Source organism: Cryptomeria japonica, chromosome 7 (assembly GCF_030272615.1).
Source record: "Cryptomeria japonica chromosome 7, Sugi_1.0, whole genome shotgun sequence".
NCBI classification, from domain to species: domain Eukaryota; kingdom Viridiplantae; phylum Streptophyta; class Pinopsida; order Cupressales; family Cupressaceae; genus Cryptomeria; species Cryptomeria japonica.
The window spans coordinates 563,560,733-563,581,618 of record NC_081411.1 but is presented as its reverse complement, the minus strand read 5'-3'; the positions used below and the strand labels follow the sequence as shown (position 1 = coordinate 563,581,618).

Here is a 20,886-nt window from a genome sequence, read left to right as displayed (position 1 = left end):
GCTAGCTTTCAAGCCAAGCTTCAAACCTGAAACTTGAAACCATAGTTTGCAAACTTAGACTTGACTTGGACTTGGAAGACAAAAAAGTTCCGACTTAGCAAAAAATGCAACAAATCTTGGCAACTTAAAAAAACGCTTTAACTTTTTTTTAATAACACAAATTATATGCAAAATGTATCAAATGAGTCTATAAAACATCAGGGAAGTGTTTTTTATTAGATTTGAATACAAATAGAGTAAGAATTTGCATCATCATGCAAATACAACAGCTATTTGATAAATATTATGAATAAATGATGATTGTCTTTGAAAGTAATTATCATAAATTTCATATTTGGGAAAATTACAATTTCAAGATATTACAATTTTCTCTCTTTTCTCAGCCTAGAAGGATGCGCTTATGATGCCACCTTGGTACTAGATGGTAGTGACTTGTCCTTTGCCTCATGTTGGACATCATCTACAATGATGTTCTCTAATCCAAACTCTTTTGCTTTTGCATCTACACCGTACATAGCTTGCTTCTCAAAATAAGAAACAGTGTCCTTTGTGAACATAGGGTTCTCATCTTATGCAATTTAGTCACTACAGGGATCATAAACTGAAGGCTGTATTACATAAAAACTAGGTCATTGAGGTGTTGTTGGGTCAACTTAGTGCACTCCTTTGTGTGTGCATATTGGAACAAACTCTAGTTTTGATCACACTTAAAAGTATACAAGGTTGAGACAAAATTTGGAGGGCTTGTTTTTGAAGATTTTAACTATTTCTACCCCAATCTTTGTACCAAGTTCTTGCAAATAAGATATTCAAAAGTTTGCAACTAGACAATATTAATAATTGTGATTTGTAACTTGTAAGATATAAGTAAAGACTCCTATTTTGGCTGTCTAGTGTTTGGATGGATCTCCCTTAAATATGTTATGGAGACCAATAGAACACAAATTATTATTATTCTATTAGTGATCAATGTTAAAGATAATAGCTTCGGTCAGATAAATATGATCATGAATAAAACTTACATCATCAGAATATTTCATATATGTATACCAATATACATAGTAATAATAAATTGAGTTTATTATGACTATGTACATTAATATACATAGTAATAATAAATTGAGTTTATTATTACTATGTACATTAATTTACATACATAATCTTTCCATGAATAAATTAAATGATATAATGATTGATCATATATCGACTGTCCCTAGTATAAAATCGAAAATCATGTGTGGTTCACTTACTGTCGATAAAGAGCATCGACTATCCTCCTCGATTTATCTAAATCGATAATGTGTATCGATTTATCTAAATCGATAATGTGTAACGATTAACTGACTTTTCAGTTTAACATACCGATTGTGAATCGGTTGTGTTAACTGAATAGTTAACCTCCAATAATGAATCGATATCTATTTAATTGTTTGTAATGGCAAACGGTTTACTAATGCCACCGATTATGAATCGGTATTAGTTTATAACAATAAACGGCTTACTAATGCCACCGATTATGAATCGGTATTAGTTATAACAATAAACGGTTTACTAATGCCACCGATTATGAATCGGTATTAGTTATAACAATAAACGGTTTACTAATGCCACCGATTATGAATCGGTATTGATTATGTTAGATGGACAGACATATCGGTGGAGAGACATGCCTCCACACGAGTGGAGACATGTCTATCCATCGGTGTGCCTCCCCATCTAACATATATATGTCTGACAAACTGATCGATAAGGAGTGTACCGAAATCAATGAGTGCAATTCCAAGAAGATCGATCTTATTCTAAACACATCGATAGTTGTGATATAATCAGCAGCACTTGAAGTATTATTGAAACTTAGGAATTCAATATATCTTGTGAACATACTATCTCCCTTCATACTAGTAGCAACCTGCAAGAATCATAGGATAGGAAGATTATCAATTGTGAGATAATAAAATTAAAAGACACCTCTATTTTATCTACTAAGAAATCTAATCTACATTAACAATCAAGATATTGATTACAAAGAGGTTCATCTCCTTATATAGAGAATGGAGTATGAAACCATGCAAAAGAATAAACATGACATGACTCACCCAATACTAAAGTAGCAAACCAAAACTAAAGTAAGCCTTATCTTCTAATATATAATATTATTCTAATAACCCCCCTTAAGGCTTACTACACTAAAAATCAAAGCAAACTAACATAAGCATATCGAACTAAGAACACCTTGAACCATGAATTCACTATTCTTCTGAAGCTTCAATTTGAAAACAGACCATACATACATTAGGTAGAATTCCATCAGGCTGCCTCAAACCCTCGTAAAGGTGTAGCGCCCAAGCTTAATTTCCAAGTTCCTAGATTACCACCTCCCTGAACTCTCGAATCATAGATATCCCAAACCATTGGACAAGAATCCTTGTTGAGCAACAATCATAGTGCTCCATCAAGTTGTCTCATAACCTTGGTAAGGGTATGATTCCCAAGATCCACAAACTCCCAAGCTAACTAGTCAATCATCCATTTTGAGCTTTATCTACACTATCTTCCTACCTATCTTCAAATTGTGGACTTCTTAAAATATGTGTAATTCATGCCCATCAATTTTTTTTAAGCATGCATCATGATCAAAATCATTCTCCACATAATGATTTTTATCCATCATCCTAGCAAATATCTCATGAACAAATGAATTTCAAGCCATTGTAGGATTGAGACAAGGACTTCTCAAAGGGAGGATGATAGTAAGACTTTGGCATAAACTCAAAATACAAACACTCAAAGGAATAAAAAGGATGGCACAATGGAAAGGGTACTAATAAATATCCAAAAATCTCAAATTTGAAAAATAAATTAGAAATTTGAAATACAACCTTGGCTAAGATCTAAGGGGTTGTAGTATTGAACACCAAAATGTAAATGAAAATAAATGAACCTTTTCTATAGATCTAGGGTAAATAAATAGTCAATGAATCAACCCTATAACTGATGAGTTGGGATTGATAGTGCTACTAAAATAAATGCCTGAATTTAAATAAATGATACTTACATCTAAAATTGATGAAGATGCCCTGTGACAAATGTCATCAATTGATTCATCACTTTGTCAAGTCTTTGAGAGATGTTAAACAAATGCCTATGTGTTATGGATTTCCCCATCTAATGTTTTGGTTCAGTTCTATGCTTGTGTAATTGATCTCTACACCTGTGGATTTGAACCTTGCATGTGGATTTGAAATTGCTTGTAGATTCAAACTCTTTTGAATATTGATGCAAGGAATTTGTTTTACATCTGAAAAGGGTGGTGTCAATACACATCATTTAGGGGTGTGCTAGGCAAGGAATGTTCTCCTTTGGTCAAACCCCTATTACCAATTCAACAATTTGGTGCAAATAATTGAAGACAACAAACAAACACATAGTAATGCCTAAGATGTTGATATAAGTCGATGATGTAATATTGATGTTCTATGATGCTCATTGAGTGATAATGCATGTTAGCTTGAAAGCTTGTTGGATGTATAAAGGTGAATTAGGGTTTGTCCATTTATTCTAAATCCTATCACACAACTTAACAGTATTTCATGCTAAAGTTTACACACAATGACTAGTTGGAGGGAGTTGGCTTGGGCTAATCTACTTTCAAATTTGAAAGTTTGGGGTCATTTCCACACTTGTGAATTTGGCCTAGGATAAGGAATGGATAAATTGAAGATTAGGATTGGTCCTTGGGGATGTGTGCAGATGGAGTTAGGTTAGGTTCAAGGTATTTGCCAACTTTTACATTGAAACACAACACTCATACACTAGTTATTGCATTGAGGCCAAAATGGTCAAAGTAAGCCCAAAATGAATGAGAAAAGTGCAGGGCATGCATTCTTCAATGTTACAAAGATTATCGCAAGATTTTTATAATTTTTTTTACCAAATGCAGAGAATCATAGTCAAGTTTTTCTCATGAAATTAAAAAACATCGAGGAAGTATCAAAAGTTGCAATATGAAAATAAGATGAAAATGAAAAAAAAGGAGATACTTAGAAATGCAATTGAGCATCTAGACATCTTTTTCTGCTAATTGTGTAGATATGTCTTGTGAGGAAATTATTGCTGAAATGTACTGTCATTGTAATCAAGAAAACAACAATATTTTTATCCTTCCCATAAACAAATGGATATTCGAAATTCTCAAAGACCTGATTTGAATTTTGAAGCAATTCCTTACAAGATCTTTGAAAGAATATGATGCCTATCAAGATTGATTTAGGATGGATTCCAGTTTTATGCATCTTTATTTTGAAAAATCATTAAAATATTATTAGTTTTCTTTTTTTGATGTGTTTCAAGAAGAGAATTTGATCAACAAAAAAAATAAAAAATCTCATCAGTAGTTTGAACTTTGAAGATTGCTTTGATGCTTTTGTAGAAAAGGGGACATATAGTGAATCTAGTTCCTAGTGCCTAGTTCTTTTCCAGTGATCCCTAGTGATGTCATCATAAGACAAGCTTCACACACACATCTGGCAGTGATTAGAGAGTTAGTCAGTTCCTTTTCAAACAACTATTTTTCACTAAATTCCTTTCATCAGAAATAAATTATAATGTGGTTCCACTTTTACATGTATCTGGATGCATTAATGTTTGCATGGACTCTGGCTATCTTGCAGGTTGTGTTGTTGATTTCAATCAGGTCACTAGCTAACATGATATTATATTTGTTTGGCTAACATGATATCATATTTGTTTGGCTAACATGATATCAGATTCCTTTGCACCAGAAATGCCACATTGCTAAGTTAAAATTAACTCAGTCAACATAGGTGATCGCTGTAGATAAGTAAGTAAATTTGGTGGAATATTACTATGTCTGAGCTTGCACAAGATATATCAAGTGAAAAGATTGTCGAGGAACATAAAAATTGACTAAATTCGTGTCAAACACGATGTGAAAACAATGATAAATGTTTAAATAAGGGCACCATATGAAGAATGCAGCTTTTGATTTATATGTTTTAACAGTTTGGATTGTGTAGAGTCCATTTTCTGTCTTAAAAATCAACTTGTGAGAGAAAGATTTCATTATAGTGCTTTTGTTTATTGTGGGTTGTGGGCGAATTAATGTTTATGTGAGGGGAAGGATCAATATGTGGGCGAATTAACTTTCATTGGTTCTCATATTAATTGCATTCCTGTAAATTTCTTTTGAGTATGGTGATAAGACAAAAAGGGGAATAATATTATGTTTTGTCTCATATGTCATTTTTCATTAAACATTCAATTCACTGTTATATCATTAAGCCAGTTTTTCCTATTCAAATGAAATTCTCCATGGTTCAGAGTTACTATGTTATAAGTTCATAGTTTCTTATTGCCATTCAAATGATTTTTCTTTCAAAATAAGTTAATTTGTTAGTCCTATTTTTGTCCTTTTTGACCTTGGACTTGGTGTTTGGAGCATCTATACTCTACTGGCTACAAGTCTTTTGATGTTTTTTTATGAAATGGATAGCCTTTCACTACAGGTTTAGATGCATTTGTTATCATATTTTATTAATTGAATTTTATGATATTATCTTGATGATATAGTCTACTGCATATATCCTAGTATTAAAATTTATTGAATTATTTAGTGTTGGTTGGCAGTTTGTGGTAATATGCTTCCTTTCTTGTTTAGGTATTTATGGCTTCAAGGCCGAGTCTATCAATATTACAAAGTACATGCAAGATTTAACATTAGAAGATTTACTTAATGGGAAGTGTAACGTGGCTAGATTTTCTCGAGTTGAAACTAGGGAAAGCCACAATAATAACAAAAATCTTCTGCAATGTGTTCAAAAGATTTGTCAGATACTACCATCACAGTCTAACAGATCTACTAAGAATACAAAATCACTGGATACCAACTACAATTTGAAAGGGGAGCTTTCTATATCCACTGCAGACAAAGAAAAAGTAGGAGGAGAAGCATCATCACCAAGAAAGGTAAGATGATTGTTGTCTACATTATTTATGTTTGTTTGCTCAAAGTTTGTTACTACGTATATATTCTATATAACAATTTGTCCTGTGGCTATTTGATTTCTGTCATTGTAGGGCATATGAAATTCTCAGAAAGGGATTTAGCTGCACAATTGTTTTTCTTGATTTCTCATGATTTGCTAATATGTTCTCAGGAAGTTCATAATAGTGATCCTTGGGAAGTCAATTTCAAAGATGCAGTGAAGGCAGGTCTGGGACCAGATTTTCTAGTGAATAGGCTCCCACTCTACCAGCCTGAAGAGTTCATGCAAAATTTGAGAATTTCCCCTATTGAATCTTTGGATAGCTTGATATCACAAAGTCCCATTCAAAAGATAAATGGATCGAAGGGTTTGCCTTTCCTAAATTCTAATACATGCATGGTACACAATAGTAGTATTCCTCCTTTCTCTTGGTCACTTCCTTACTGTGGGCCCTGCAAGAGCGTCCTGGAAACTTGTAGGTTTTCGACAATTCAAAATATAAATGCAAGACAGTGGATTCAACTAAGTGGCACCCAGCCTATGAACAAATATTGCCTAAGCAACTCTCAATCTGCAAAGTTTTCTGGTTTGAAATTGGAATCCAGAACTAAGTTTGAAGGGTGCATAGATGTACCTGATAGGATTCCTTTGGTTCAGAATTTTGTGTCTGAAGCTGCAGACGATAGGGACATTAAATTGATGAAAGGTAGTAGCTTAATTGATTCTTGTTACCTGGCTGAAGTAGAGAAGTCGGTGGGCAATATATCTTCCAATCATCATATTTACAGAAATTCTAAAGAAACACTCGATGTGCCTGAGAAAAAACCCAAATATAATACAAGCTGCATTCAAGCAACTTTGGAATCTGAAAAGAATAAGACCTCCACCAATCAGTTCACAAGAGACTGTACTACTGGAGTTGCAGATGCAATCATTCCAGTTCCTGAGAAATTGGGAATGGTTAATGAAGAAGAAAGAAAAGTCATGGATGGTATTGCACCAGCTTTCTCATCTGTTATATCTTCACCGGGAACGTTACACAGCATGCTTCCATTTCATGATCAAAATAATGTACCAGGTATTCTTTGCTGCTCAAGTATTTCTTTGTATTCAGTTGGTATAGAACTTATATGCAGATCATTATGTCAGCTTTTACCTCACTTAATACAGTACTTGTAATCCTGTGATTATCTTAAAAAATTATCTGGGTGTGTATTTGATGTGCTGAACTACACTCCATTTGAATTTAGACGAGGCTTACTAATTGAATTACTATGTAATGCTACTATCTCTTGGCTCCTTAGTCTCTTAAATTGATCCAATTTACAATCTGTTGAGTTGGAATGTACTTACCATGCCTGTATGGAAACAAAAGTAATAGATGTCTGTAAAGGTAACATTTAGTTATCATACTAATGAATTCCTGTGCTTTTAGGGCATTTCTTTTATTTGCTGGTCTGCCAGAATTGTTATCATATTCTCTGATTTAACTTTTGCTTCTCTGGAAGACCACACTACTTTTTAGGCCCTTTTTAATTGTTGAAGCCTCATGTTGGAGGATATTGGAAGACTTGATTTGCAACTATGGACAAGGTAAAGTCCATAACTAGGTCTATTATATCATGCATAGGTCTTCAACTTCAGGATGAGATTCCCAGCAATAGAGCTTGGTCACCTCGGTGCCACATACTTCATAGTCTTGTACATATATTGATCAAAAAGAAAATTTAAGATAACGCCATCTTGATTCAAATTATAACAGCAAAATATATGGCATCGAAATTGCAGCCGTTGTGTTTGGTGATGTTTTCCCAGTGGTTGTTCAAGAGACTGTTAGAATAGTTGAGCCAGTGATAGAGGTCCTTCACATCGTGGATTGGAAAAACCTAACAATGGATTGGTGTAATAAGGAAATGGAAAGGGCCGGCTATCCAGTCTATATGTGAGTGTAGCATCTTTGAATGAATTAGCAGGGTCAAACTCATATACCTCATTGTGCAGTTGGGTACTTGCTTAACTCTCCCTTGGGAGTGATGGTGAGGTGGTGAAGGGCCTCTGTTCCTCCTTAGAGAGGGTGCTTTTCTTTTTAACCTTGCTTCAAAAGAACTGATCTTCAACAAGGACATTTTGTTCAAAGGTTTTTACCTTTCACTATGCTATATATCTTCAAAGATAGCTCAATCTGTCATTAAAGTCTATATTAAACTTTGAATGTATAATTTCATAGATAAATGGATCTCTATGGTTGTTTGCACTTCTTTAAAATTTATCTAAAATACTTGCAGAAAAAACTGTGGAGAATAATAGGTTGAATTTTAGATTTTAATACCACTGAACAACAAATGCTAGAAGTGAAAGAAGAGGCTGTAATATTTGATATGGTGTATGACCTTGTTAAAGTATTATAGAATGTTAACAATGGCACAACTTTGGTTCACTGAATTGGCATATTTCGTCAAATTTTACACACAATTTTTATATATCAGGCTTAACTAAGAAATTGACATACATACATACATATACATAGATACATATATATACATATATACATATATACATATGTACATGTACATGTACATATACATATACATGTGTCTATATGTATATGTACATGTCTATGTATGCATATGTATACCAGTTCTTGGCAAAATGGGCTGGGTCTGGGTCCCGGTTCTCCCTGGGTTCCTCCCGGGTCCTGCCCAGGTGGCTGGGTTCTCTGTGGGTCCTGAGAACCCAGCCACCTGGGCAGGACCCAGGAGGAACCCAGGGAGAACCCGGGGAGAACCAGGAGAATCAAGGCCCGTGGGTTCCCAAAAACAGGGCCCACAGGTCATAAAAACACAAAAAACAGTAAAAAGAACACCTTTTTAAATTTTTTTTTAACATCTAAATCCTAATTTCGCCCCTTATGATGCATGAAATGCATCAAAACATATATATAATTTTGATGTTTGAACATATATATATATATACGGACATACCTGTACCCAAGCTTTTTTTTTTGTCGAATCCGCGAATCCGTACCCGAATCGGTAACTTAGTGTATATGTATACATACGTGTGTGTGTGTGTGTGTGTGAATGTATATATAATGTATATGTATACATATGTGTGGTAAAGAGACATTGAGTACTTACAAATTATCTTTCTTCACAGCTATCTGATGTCATGTTTGAAATTTATTAGTAGTTAATCAGCCAGTGTTGAAGACACTAACTCTTTGGGTTTGTCACATTTACATCCTTAGAGGTTTGATGGAAGGTTATCTATCAAGCCTCCAAAGTAGCATATCTTGGAGTAAGACTTTCACTCAACTGAGTCTTGTTATGGTGCACGAGATTTGACAGTCAACAACAATATATTGTTGTGGCTGACTTCATGCATCTGCACACGCACCTTATTCACTTGGGCACATCATGACTTTACATTATGCCTTGAAGTTTGTTGATAAGAGCATATCCAAACAAGGTTATGTTGAGCCATCTATAGTGGGGAATAGGGAAATGGACTTGTTACAGTGGAAATCATTGGAAAATTCCATAGACAAAACATTATAAAACACATTTTTTACAATGATTGATCATCTAATAATAGGTGTAGGTGAATTGATAAGGTCCACTTTACTTCAAATCTCGATCATGAGATTGTAATTGAAAAATAGAAAGTTTGAACGATATATAGGGTAAATGCAATGAAGTCCACTTGTAGGCTTTTACAATGGGGGTCTGATTCACCAAATTGGACATCGTAGGAAGAATGCGTAGACAAAAAATTACAGAATGCTTATTTTGAAATGATTGATCATCTAATAACAAGTGTAGGTAGATTGATAAGGTTCAATTTATTTTGAATCTTGGTCACGAGATTGAAACCCAAGATAAAAACAACATTTGGACAATATATAGGGTAAATGGAAAATAAATCCACCGTAATCGAAGAATATAAAGTTTGTACAATATGTAGGGTAAATGCAATACTTGTAGGCTTTTACAATGGGGGTCTCATTCACCAAAGTGGACATCATAGGAAGAATCCGTAGACAAAATATTACAAAATGCATATTTTAAAATGATTGATCATGTAATAAAAAGTGTAGGTTGATAAGGCTCAGTTCATTTCATAATTCCACAGAGTTTCCTGATGGGGGACGCGGGGCTATAGGGATAGGGGAACCAAGGGCTGTAGGGATAGGGGAACCAAGGGCCTAAATTTGGGGACAGTGTCAGAGCAATGATGGCGGGGTGGTGGTGGTGTTAATATACATTTAGTACTTAAAAAATAGTTATAAAAGATTATTTAGTATAAAAATTACAAATGAAACTTTGGCAAACTGGTAAAATACTAAAACTTAAATACTACTAAACTTTGAACTGAATATTAACAATTTAACATTGAAGTTTGAATATTGAAAATGTTGGGTTCAAAATTTATATTATATTTAGCATTTCATAATGATGATTAGAATTGGTACAATGATATCAAAATAACAAAATGGAGTGAAGTGAGGCTTCTAGTCATCCACAAACTCCTCATTACTAGAACTATTGGAAGTGGACTCTACATGGTCAAGCTTCGCCAATCTAATACAAACCAGCCTTGCATCTGCAATTATAGCATCCTCATCAATATTTGTTGGCTCCTCTGGCTCTACATCCCACCATGTTGTTGGACTCTCTTTGTACAAAAGTGTCCCGTGGTCAATGAGACACAAAACACTATGTACAGCCACAATCTTCTCTACTCTTTTAAAGGTAAGTCTATAACTCTTAAGAGAGTGGATGAAGCTATAAGTAGACAGGTTCCTCTCAGCTCTCGAAGAACTAGAAACCTAAGGTAGCAAATAAATGACTAGAGTGGTAGTCAAAGAAATTGGTCCATGACAATTCCACAAAATCGGGTCTTCCTGTGCCATAGTTGCAAAATCCATCTTGGCCACCTTAGAATAACCCCTAAGAGTTGAAAATTTTGTCCACTCAATATAAATGATGCCTGCCTCTACAAGATCATACATCTTTGGATGGCCCTAAAGAACCCTATCTTCACTTCAACATCCTATATGGGTGTAACTCTACCAAGCCTTTGCTTGTACCACTTGGGGTTCAATGCATAGGCAACCATGTGCAAGGGAGTGTTGAGCTTCTCCCATCTCTGATGAATGATTGTCTAAATGTGCTCATTGTAGAATGCTAATGTGGGGTACTCCTCTTGCATGACAACCCTCATTTGGTTAATCATAGTATCAATGCACTCATACACCTCTCCAAAGCTAGGTGCATTGGCATCCCCATATCTAATGACCTAGAAAACTGGAGTGATGATGGAGACAATATATTTTTTATCACCCCAAAAACATCACTCTTCACTACATCCTTCACCCTTATCTCCTTCTCTGTCTTAGACTTGGGCTACCGATTCCATTCTACTGTCATAACCATTAGTTGCAATGCCTCTTGCAACTCAAGCATTCTCTCCAAGAGAATGAAATAGGATTCATATCTAGTCTCGATAGGTTTCAAGAATTCCTTCTTGGAGAAGGTCTTGAAGAGTGCATGTGAAGTGTTGTGGTTGCAAATAAACATATGCACATCTCTAGCATCATTGGCCACTACTTTGATCCAATCTATCTTTCCCATGTCCTTGAGTGCATTATTCATGGCATGCACACAACGAGTCCACCAAATATGTTTGTAAGCTGTCTCAATTAATCTCCCTACAACTTTGCACACATGGGCCACATTTATCACTACTTGGACCACATTTTGTGGCCCAACCTTCTCAATAGCATCCTTGACAACCTGAAACTAAAAATTGACATCTTTGTAATGCCCTGAACAATCAATTGCCTAAATAAAAGATGGGCCCTTTGAATATGTAACCACAATATTGATGAGTGGACAATGCCTAATGTTCGTCCACCCATCCATGATTATATTGCATCCACTTGCCCCACAACATTCCTTCATTTTCTCTGTTAACACATCTATCTTGGAATAGTTCTTATCCAAGATTGTGGTCCTCAATTTTGTTTGCCCTGGTGGCACATATGATGGTCTTGTCCTTGCTACCATCACCATCACCTCCTTTTAATAAGGAGATTGAGCCACATAGAATGGAATACCATTTGCAAAGAAGAATTTGCTATTGGCATAATCTGCATCATTCGTCATCTGCACATTGAACAATTCAACTATTGGGTTAGGGCTTTCACTTCTCAACTTGTGTTCCCCCCCTAGCCTTTGCTACATGGACCCTTGAAGTAGAACTTGACATACATACAACTCTGAAAAATAAATTGAATGAATGATTCAATAATTTGATAATGTATTCAACAATACATAAGCGTATATATATAGATTACAAGACGACCTTCTAAATTAAGAACAAGTCGTTTAAAGTGAACTACTAAAAAGCTAAATGCTAAATAAAACTTAAAAGCTAATTAACTAAAAAGAAAAAGCTAAATGCTAAATAAAGCTTAAAATCTAATTAACTAAAAAGCTAAATGACCATTAAACAAGGAACTAAATATAGGTGACTAAAATATAATTAAATATTCTAATACCCTCCCTTAATGGTCATTCTATCTACTAACTACCCTACAAAAGACATTGCAAGTCTTTTGATCACAAATGAAAAGAACACTTTGCTGCGGTGGAGACCCTCCCTGGATCTGAAAAGTGTTAATGACCAAGAATACCAGAATCTATCCAACCTGATGTTGGGTAACCAAACTGAAATTTCAAACCACGATTTGAGGAAAAATCAGCAAACCCTCCAAAACTGAAGATACAAATCATCATTTTTTGTAAAAAATAAATGGCAAAAAACCCTAAAACGTCGCGTGGTGAAACCCCAAGCATCACGCGGTAAAACACTAGTCATCATGCGGCAAGACACCAGACATCACATGGCAAAACAACAAACATCATGTGGTAAAACAACAAACCTCACGCGACAAAATAGCAGACATCATGTGGTAAAACAACACTCCTTGATTTTTGAGGAAAAATCAAGCAAAACCCTCCCATGATATTTTGTGGAGAAAAATCAAAAAACCCATCCGATGACAAAATCAAAAAGCATAGAAGGCTGACTCCTCTTCACAATGCTCTGCAACATGAGCCTGCACTTGCTCCTAAGACCCTCCCTGGTTGGACTTCTGATTAGCCAACCTCTTTCTATAGAACTTCTGGATATGCCCAGGTCCACCACAATAGTGACATGTGAATCTCTGCGTGAACCCCTCCTTAGAGTTGTACTGCCCTTTCTACTGTGCGTACTCACCTTTGCCCTTGTCCTTGGCAGTAAAAGCTTGTTCCGCACTGATACTGTTACTACCAAATTGTTGTTTCCATCTATCTTGTTGTAGAAGCTTGATGCAAAGATTAGGAAACTTCAGATCAACACTAGTAGAAGAGATATTAAGTGTGTCAATGAAATGCTCGTAAGAGTGGGGAAGACTTTTCAGCGTGATCACTACCATATCCTCTTCCATCATGGTTCGACCAATAACTTCCAACTGGTCACAAATCTCCTTGATCTTCGTAAAATGTGCCTGGATAGATGTCTTGTCATCCATCATGATAGAAAACAACATATTCTTCAAAAAGAAAGCTCGGCTCTTGTCGGACGTTTCATGAAGATCCTTCAAGAGATCCCAAATCTCTTTAGCTGTTTTACTTGAAGGCACCTGAGGGAGTTGATCATCTATGACGAATAACTTGATAAGCATGACAGCCTCTTGATTCTTCACATCATGTTTGTCTTGATCATCACCCGCTGTTGTAGGATGAGATTCCTTGTCCAAAACAATCATATCAAGGCAACGATACTCAAAAATTGATAACATCCTCTACTTCCTAGTATTAAAGTTTTGTCCGTTGAACTTCTGGCTGCTTTCCAACATGACATTCGTCAATGATGCCATTTTGGAAATTGAGGTTAATCGAGGTCAACTGAGTGAAAGCTAGAGATAGAAGAATCTGATTTAAAAATAAATCAGAATAGAAGCAACTGCTGAAAAAACTGAAACCCTGGAGGAGAATTCTGGCACAAACTCAAGGCGCGAATTTCGAGGTTTGGAAGAAACCCAGAAATTAAATTTTTCTGTAAACTTAAAACCTGAAATTTTTCCTAAAAATAATCAGAAAAAATAATAATTTGCAAAAAATAAAAAAATACCTCTGATTTTTTTTGTTAAAAAACCAGAAAAATATAGACGTGTTTTTTCCCAAAAAAATGCAAAAAAAAAGGGGCAAAAACCCTAGGTCGGATGTATAGCATAAACGGCGCCTAGAAGATAGCAAAATTCCCGACGTCCACAGAATTAGCAGAAATCGCGGACTGTTTTTTAATTCCAAGGCAAATTCGCTAGCACAAAATTTGAGGCACGGAAAACGAGGCACCTATTAAAATATGAGACCAACCCAAAAAATCTCTCGAAAAACCCACCAAGAATCTGAAATCAGAATGCAGATCCGACGGCTCAAAAATCGAGGCACAGAAAACGATGCACCCAAAAATCTGATGACAACCCAGTTGAGGTCTCGAAAAACCCACCAAGAATCTGCAACTAGATTAAAATTTCGACTTGAACAGAAGGGTCAAAACCCTAGTCGAAAATTGCAGAAACCCTAGGAAAATTTTCAATCTGCAAAAAAAACCCTCCAGGTTGCAGGGCCGAAAATCTCTAGAACCCTTAAAAAACATGAAATGCTGCCCAGCACAAAGAAATTCGCCTACTAACCAGAAACCCTCGAAACCTTCAAAAAGCCTTCAATAAAGCAAGATCGTTTTTTTATTTAAAAACAATAAAAAAAAATCTGGAGCCAAACTTTAAAGAATCCCATTGATCTGCTCTGATACCATGAAAAATAAATTGAATGAATGATTCAATAATCTGATAATGTATTCAACAATATATAAGCGTATATATAGAGATTACAAGATGACGTTCTAAATTAAGAACAAGTTGTTTAAAGTGAACTAAAAAGAAAAAGCTAAACGCTAAATAAAGCTTAAAAGCTAATTAACTAAAAAGAAAAAGCTAAACGCTAAATAAAGCTTAAAAGCTAATTAACTAAAAGGCTAAATGACCATTAAACAAGGAACTAAATATAGGTGACTAAAATATAATTAAATATTCTAATAGACATACATACAACTCGCCTTTGCAAAGTAGAAGTAGAATTGTGTGGTTGGCTCTGATGACCCATTGGCCTATGAGACAAATAAGCAGATATAGGTGCAACTATAGTGTCTTCATCACTGACACAACATAGCTTACTTAACCTTGAATTTCAGGTTTTTTGGTCTCTCCAAAAACTTTATGCTTCCTTACCTTTCCTCAGATATGAAGGAGGTGGGCATTAACTTTGGTAATGCTGCCTTGAAATTCAAGGCCACAAAAGTGGCACTTCCACAACCTTGTGGCTCCAGATGTCCCAAGCCTGCTCTATGATTTTTTTGCAAATTGTTTTAAAGGAGATTTACAATCAAAGGGACCCTTAGTAAAATCTGCCAATAATGTGAAGGGGCAATTCATACTTGCAGCTACACTCGCCATGGAACTGGTGGTTTGGGCTTCAATTTCATGATTATCCCCTTCAGCCTTAGCCTTTGGTGCATAATTAGATTTATTACTTTCACTTTGAATCTCAACCTCATCCTTGCTCATGCCATGAGACTTCATTGTGACATTGCAATAAATAATATAAAATTTATATTTAATAATTTTAAAATTAAAATTCAGACTAGGCATGCAACATGATGCAAAGGATTAAGATACAAAGATTTTCTTAATCTTTAGGTCACACGAGGCATAGAAGCAAAGGATACACAGAATGAAAATATTTGTTCTTAATCTTTGTCAACCAAGAATTTCATTTTGTTTTTTACTCAAGGTCACATGAAGTGCAGAAACAGAGTATACACAATAGTTTCATCCTAGTTTGACAAATGTTAAAATAAAAATAATAAATTTGAACATACATATAAACTACTAAAACTAATTTGTAAAACAGTAACCTTAAATGAAAAAATAAAAAATATGACAGCTTACAATTATGTCTATGAACGAAATTTTTTTTCTAACTTTCAAATTTCAATGTTGAATCTTGATGACAATATGAACAATGAACAATAACATTGAACAATGAATATACTTGCAGTCATGTTCTTGGGTAATAAGGCCATGATACCATCAATCATGGGCAATTCCTTCCGAGTGTAGAATGGCGAATTTAATAGTGTTCTCCTCCATCATGGGACCAAGGGAGAGATAGGTGTCCATATTTTGGACCCATGAACGTGCTATGACTCTTCCGGATCCATCAAAGTTGGGAAGAGTCATTTTCCTTACCCTTTGTTATAATTCTTTGTTGGGTTGTCTTCTTTCCCTCCTAGGGGCATTCCTTGTTTTAGCATCATAATAATCCCTAAAGGAAACATTTCTCCTAACATCGGGATCTACTCTTGAGTATGCTTCAACAATTTCATCAACATTGTTAATAGGCGGATTGTTTTCTTCTTCCTCTATTGTGTGTTATCCCCTAGGTAGAAAAGGAGGTCTCGTTAATCTAGGGTTTGATCCCCTTGGTGGTATGTTGTTATTTTCTGAATAATTAGAGTTTAAATCCCTTCCGTTTGTTTGAGTGGGTTTGGGGGTATTGATTGTATCATTCATATTATGTAAGGTTTGGAGGAGTACTTGAGTTGTCCTCTCATTGTGCTCCATGAAGGCGCTCATTTCATCTACCAACTGTTCACCCATTTTATTTCTTTGAGTAGGGTTATTATTTGCTACAAGTCGTCTTCTTTCCCTTTCCAATGCCCTTTGAGCTCTTTAGCTTAGTTGCATCAACTATCTTTCATCCCATAGGCTGGCAGGAAAAATGCTCTGATACCAATTGTAATGTTCCTTTTGGGATGTACCTGAAATTTGCCCAATAATAATAATAACAATAACATAATTTTATTTGCAAGAGTACTTCTCTATTAAATTACAAAATAATAATTGAATCTTGGAAGATAATTAATTAGCATTAAACCAATGATAATGCAATTTCCTATTGTAAACCTGCACAATATAGCTTCCACCATATTAGAAACATGAGGGGAAATACACCATAGGATGCTGGGAGACTATCCACCACAATTAAGCCCAAGAGCATTGAACAAGTAACCAACTTAATCCGGTGCCTTGGCCCACAAGCAACCAACTCAATGGGTGCCCACAAGTAACCAACTCAATGGGTGTCCACTTAATGGGTAGGATCCATACTCCTGCATTCCTTTGTGTTTCCTTCGCCGTTTCTATTAAGTTTGCTCCACTTAAATTAATAAATAATTATACATAAAATAAATAATTATACATAAAATAGAGTGTGATCCGAAACCTTGATGCAATTTAACTCACACAATCAAATCCAGAAGCATATTCAGATAGACTAATGGATTGTGGAAATCTAACAACATTAATATATATTTCTGAATTCATTTGTTATGTTTTTTCCTTCTTGTTTACGGGAGTGAGAGTGTTTTATGGCGGGAACATGACATCTTAGCTCGCCTTTTGAAAAGCTGTATGGTCTTGTAGTTGGCATTGAAGCAGATTTTTATAATCACATTTAGGGAAACTCATATCACATCTTTCACAATACCAATTACCATTTCTATTCTTGTTCACATTCTTTGTGCATTGCATACCTTCAATCTTCAAGGGGCAAGCAGTGTAACAGAAATTGTCTACCTTCATGAAAGATAAGGTAGCTTTTATCACAATCCATTCAGGTTGATTAGATCTACCAAGTCCTTCATCCTTATTTTGTGCCGTAGTTTTCAACATTCTAGCTTGTTTAACGGATGAAATTTCCTTTGTAATAGAATGAGAAGCAAGATTCTTCCCTTGCGTATCAAATTAGGATCTCAATCGCTGTGATTCTAGAGGATCCAGATTTATAAGAAGTTGGGTTGTGGTGATTGTTCCCACAGATTTCCCACTAAAATCACTAATCCGTCTAGCCTTTACTGCAAGAATGGGAAAAGTTCCTAAATTGCATAGTTCTTGGAGTTGTATTTATTGCAGAAACCACCCCACACTGTTAAATCCACTCTGCAACCTATAACATGTCCTTCAGTTGAAAGAGTTCTTTTTTGAGTTAGTGTGGCATTCTTTTTTAATATTCTATTTGATGGATTGTTTGATTAAATAACACCAATGATTTCAACCATAGAATTGCTTTCCATGTCCTCAACTTCACTTATTGGTCTAAAGCTGGAGCACTGATTTGGTCTCAAGCTATCCTCTTCCAAACACAACTCAATTATAGAATTACTTTCTAAAAAAATTTGCTAGTCACTATTTAAATGGTTGAAATTCTTTTGTGCAGGTTTGAGTCTTTCTTTTAAGATTGTAAAGGCTCTCCCAATCTCTATGCAACCATATAATTTATTTGCAATACCATTAAAAGTTAAAACATGTTACTCTTATTTCACCACCATCAAAATCAACCAATTCAAAACTAAAAACTTTTCCATTTCCTTTTGTGTTGTTGAAATGACAAAGTTGATCCTTTGTAGTAATTCTAGCCTTTATTGTCCATCTACCTTGGTAAGGATTTAGTACTGCAGTAGGAATGATTCTTGCAAGACCTCATTTCTTGCAAGAATTGGGCAACCATATGGATTGCTGGGAGGATTCATGCCTACATTAAAATGTAGACAATACATCAATAAAGCAAAATAATAAATGGGTGTCTTTGTAGGGTTCTAAATTAAAAAAAGTTCAAACACTAACAATTTTCTTAAATTATAAATATAAAATAGAAAGATTGCTCAAATTAAGAAAACAATGCTATATTATTGAATCTAATTACTATAAGAACTAGAAGGCTTACACAAACCTATAATACATGAATGAAAGGAAAATATATTTGCCATCTAAATAAGTATTAAATCATATAATTAACAAATGAGACAAGTACATGAGAATTTTCTGGATTTCAAAATACAAATCCAATATTCTTGTCAGAAATTTCTTTTTGACTATGTATTATTGTTTGTTGCATTTCTAAACATATTTTTTGAAAGCCAAGGATATCCAGAAACTTGTCAATTCAACTTATTCTTTTGACTATGTTTTTTTTCTACATAATAATAGACATGATGCCCCTCATCTTTGAATAAAAACATATACTAAAATTTAGATATGCAAATTACAAAATTCTAAATGAACATTGATTATACAATTAATTAAACCTAGGCTAGACTTCGAAAGCATCAAAGCCTTAACAGAGTTTTGAATAGAGTTACAAACCCTCCAAAATGTCAAATGACAGAAAAAAAGCACGGAAAATTTACAAATCTTTTTTCAGCTTAACAGTGCTTTCACTGGAAAGTGAGAATCAGGGCTGAAAGAAATAATCAAGGAAAATATATGAATAGAGAATTAGGATGGAAAGAAATAATCAAGAGATACATGATTCAACATAGCCACTCCAACCATGCAGTGCAATTTACAGTCATAAAATGAGGTTAAAAAGTTTTGATCTATTTTATCACCACCCCAAACAAATATATAATGTCAATCCCTCGAGCCATGCGTTATAAAAGAAGCTATCAAGATCCCATGTATACCAAAATATCGTTAATAATCATACCCCACCCACTAACAATGAAAACACCATTTAATTTGTTCTGTTATTCGACTAGGGTGCCACCTATTATAAGGTTTCACAATTGAAAGATTAACAAATCCATTTACCATACTTTTATCATAACCATTATTCAATATTACTTCTTCTACACAAAATTGAATTTCAGAATAAAGCATGAGAGCTATATAATAACCATTATTCAATATTACTTGTTCCACACAAAATATTTGTATGCATGATTGATTGATTGTATGATTTGAGGAATTGGTTTGTGATGATTAAGTGATTGTTGATTAGATGATTGATGAGTAATGATGTAATGAATGCTGGTTTGATATATTGGTGAATGATGATTTAATGAATGCTGTCATGTCCCCTCCCTGATCATTATATTTATAGAAAACCTAAAAATAATAATCATTATTTATTAATTAATATAATATTTATCAACGAATGATTATTTGAAATTATTACTTTTTTTAATTAATATTCATTTATCAATAATAATATCCTTGAAATATTTAAATTAATATTACATAGATTACAAACAAATATTACAATCGGCCATCATGTAATATTCATCGATGGTTCAAAAAGACAAGACCATTGAGTATTGCTAATTACTGATGAACATTAGTGGACATCAACCACTTAGTTTCTACTCCGATATTGGAGTGCTAATGTACAACTACTATACAGTAATCACCATTGCCTAAACGTGTTGATTAGCTAATGGAAGATAGCCACAGATTAAAGTAACGCAACAGTAGTAACACGGGAGTTAGGAACTGATTCGTTGTGATATTGAAAACAGTTCCACTCTATAAACAACAACAAATTATATTAAGAAATATGCTTATCAAGAGAGCATCGATTCAATATAAGAAATGGTCTAAAACAATTAAGACTCCTAAATGGAAGTCGTTAATAGCTATGAGAATAGCGATTAGTATGGGCAACAATTACTTGCAAAAGGAGCGATTAAGGCATTAACCATTATTTATGAAAAGAGACGATTAAGGAAGAGGTATATCGCTTCACATCCAAAGGATGTAGTCTTTCGGGTTTATAAGATATATATGGAGGATCAATCCAATTCTCAAAAAAATCATCAATTACTTTCTGATTCTTTTACAACCTTATTGGATCAAGGGAAGAATAAGGGAGACAAGATGACTAATCCAGAACTGTCATAAAGTTTACCGACAGGAACATCCTTGTTTCGG

General features: G+C 34.5%; 1 protein-coding gene across 1 annotated transcript in view; it reads left to right on the top strand.

Moving 5' to 3' along the window:
- The window catches only part of LOC131078422 (uncharacterized), a 100,442-nt gene that overhangs the window by 12,429 nt on the left and 67,127 nt on the right, over window positions 1-20,886 (top strand). Inside the window, exons 7-8 of the mRNA XM_059208788.1 lie at window positions 5,678-5,985; window positions 6,177-7,083. Of these exons, the coding sequence (XP_059064771.1) occupies window positions 5,678-5,985; window positions 6,177-7,083 (1,215 nt within the window). The remainder of the gene's footprint in view (window positions 1-5,677; window positions 5,986-6,176; window positions 7,084-20,886) is intronic.